At 71.8% G+C, this 400-nt stretch overlaps 1 protein-coding gene across 1 annotated transcript in view; it reads left to right on the top strand.

Annotated features, from left to right (window-relative positions):
• Positions 1-400, top strand: part of AXL (AXL receptor tyrosine kinase) — an 8,121-nt gene that overhangs the window by 1,214 nt on the left and 6,507 nt on the right. Inside the window, exons 3-4 of the mRNA XM_025193394.1 lie at positions 63-143; positions 252-367. Coding sequence (XP_025049179.1) covers positions 63-143; positions 252-367 — 197 coding nt within the window. The remainder of the gene's footprint in view (positions 1-62; positions 144-251; positions 368-400) is intronic.

Below are 400 nucleotides of genomic sequence, written 5' to 3'. Positions count from 1 at the left end.
GGGTCGGGAATAAGGGGCACCGGGGGCAGGCCCCCCACTCATCCGCCCCCCACCCCCTGCAGGCCTGACCCACAGCGCCGAGTTCTCGTGCGAAGCGCACAACGCCAAGGGCGTCACCACCTCTCGCACGGCCGTGGTCACAGGTGAGGGGGGCAGGATTGGGCCCCAGGGGGGCCTCCCAAGTGAATCTGGGGGCAGGGGTGAGTTCTGGTGACCCCCCCCATTTGACCCCTGACCTCTGACCTCCCCAGTGGTGCCGCAACAACCCCAGAACCTGGCGCTGGTGACCCAGAGCACGACGGCGCTGGAGCTGGCCTGGGAGCCGGGGGCCAGCGGGGACGAGCCCCTCACCCACTGCACCGTGCAGGTAGGGCCGGGGGGGCAGCCCGGGCCCCCACTC

Source organism: Alligator sinensis, unplaced genomic scaffold (genome assembly GCF_000455745.1).
Source record: "Alligator sinensis unplaced genomic scaffold, ASM45574v1 scaffold107_1, whole genome shotgun sequence".
Lineage (NCBI taxonomy): Eukaryota > Metazoa > Chordata > Crocodylia > Alligatoridae > Alligator > Alligator sinensis.
This window is presented reverse-complemented; position numbering and strand designations above follow the sequence as displayed.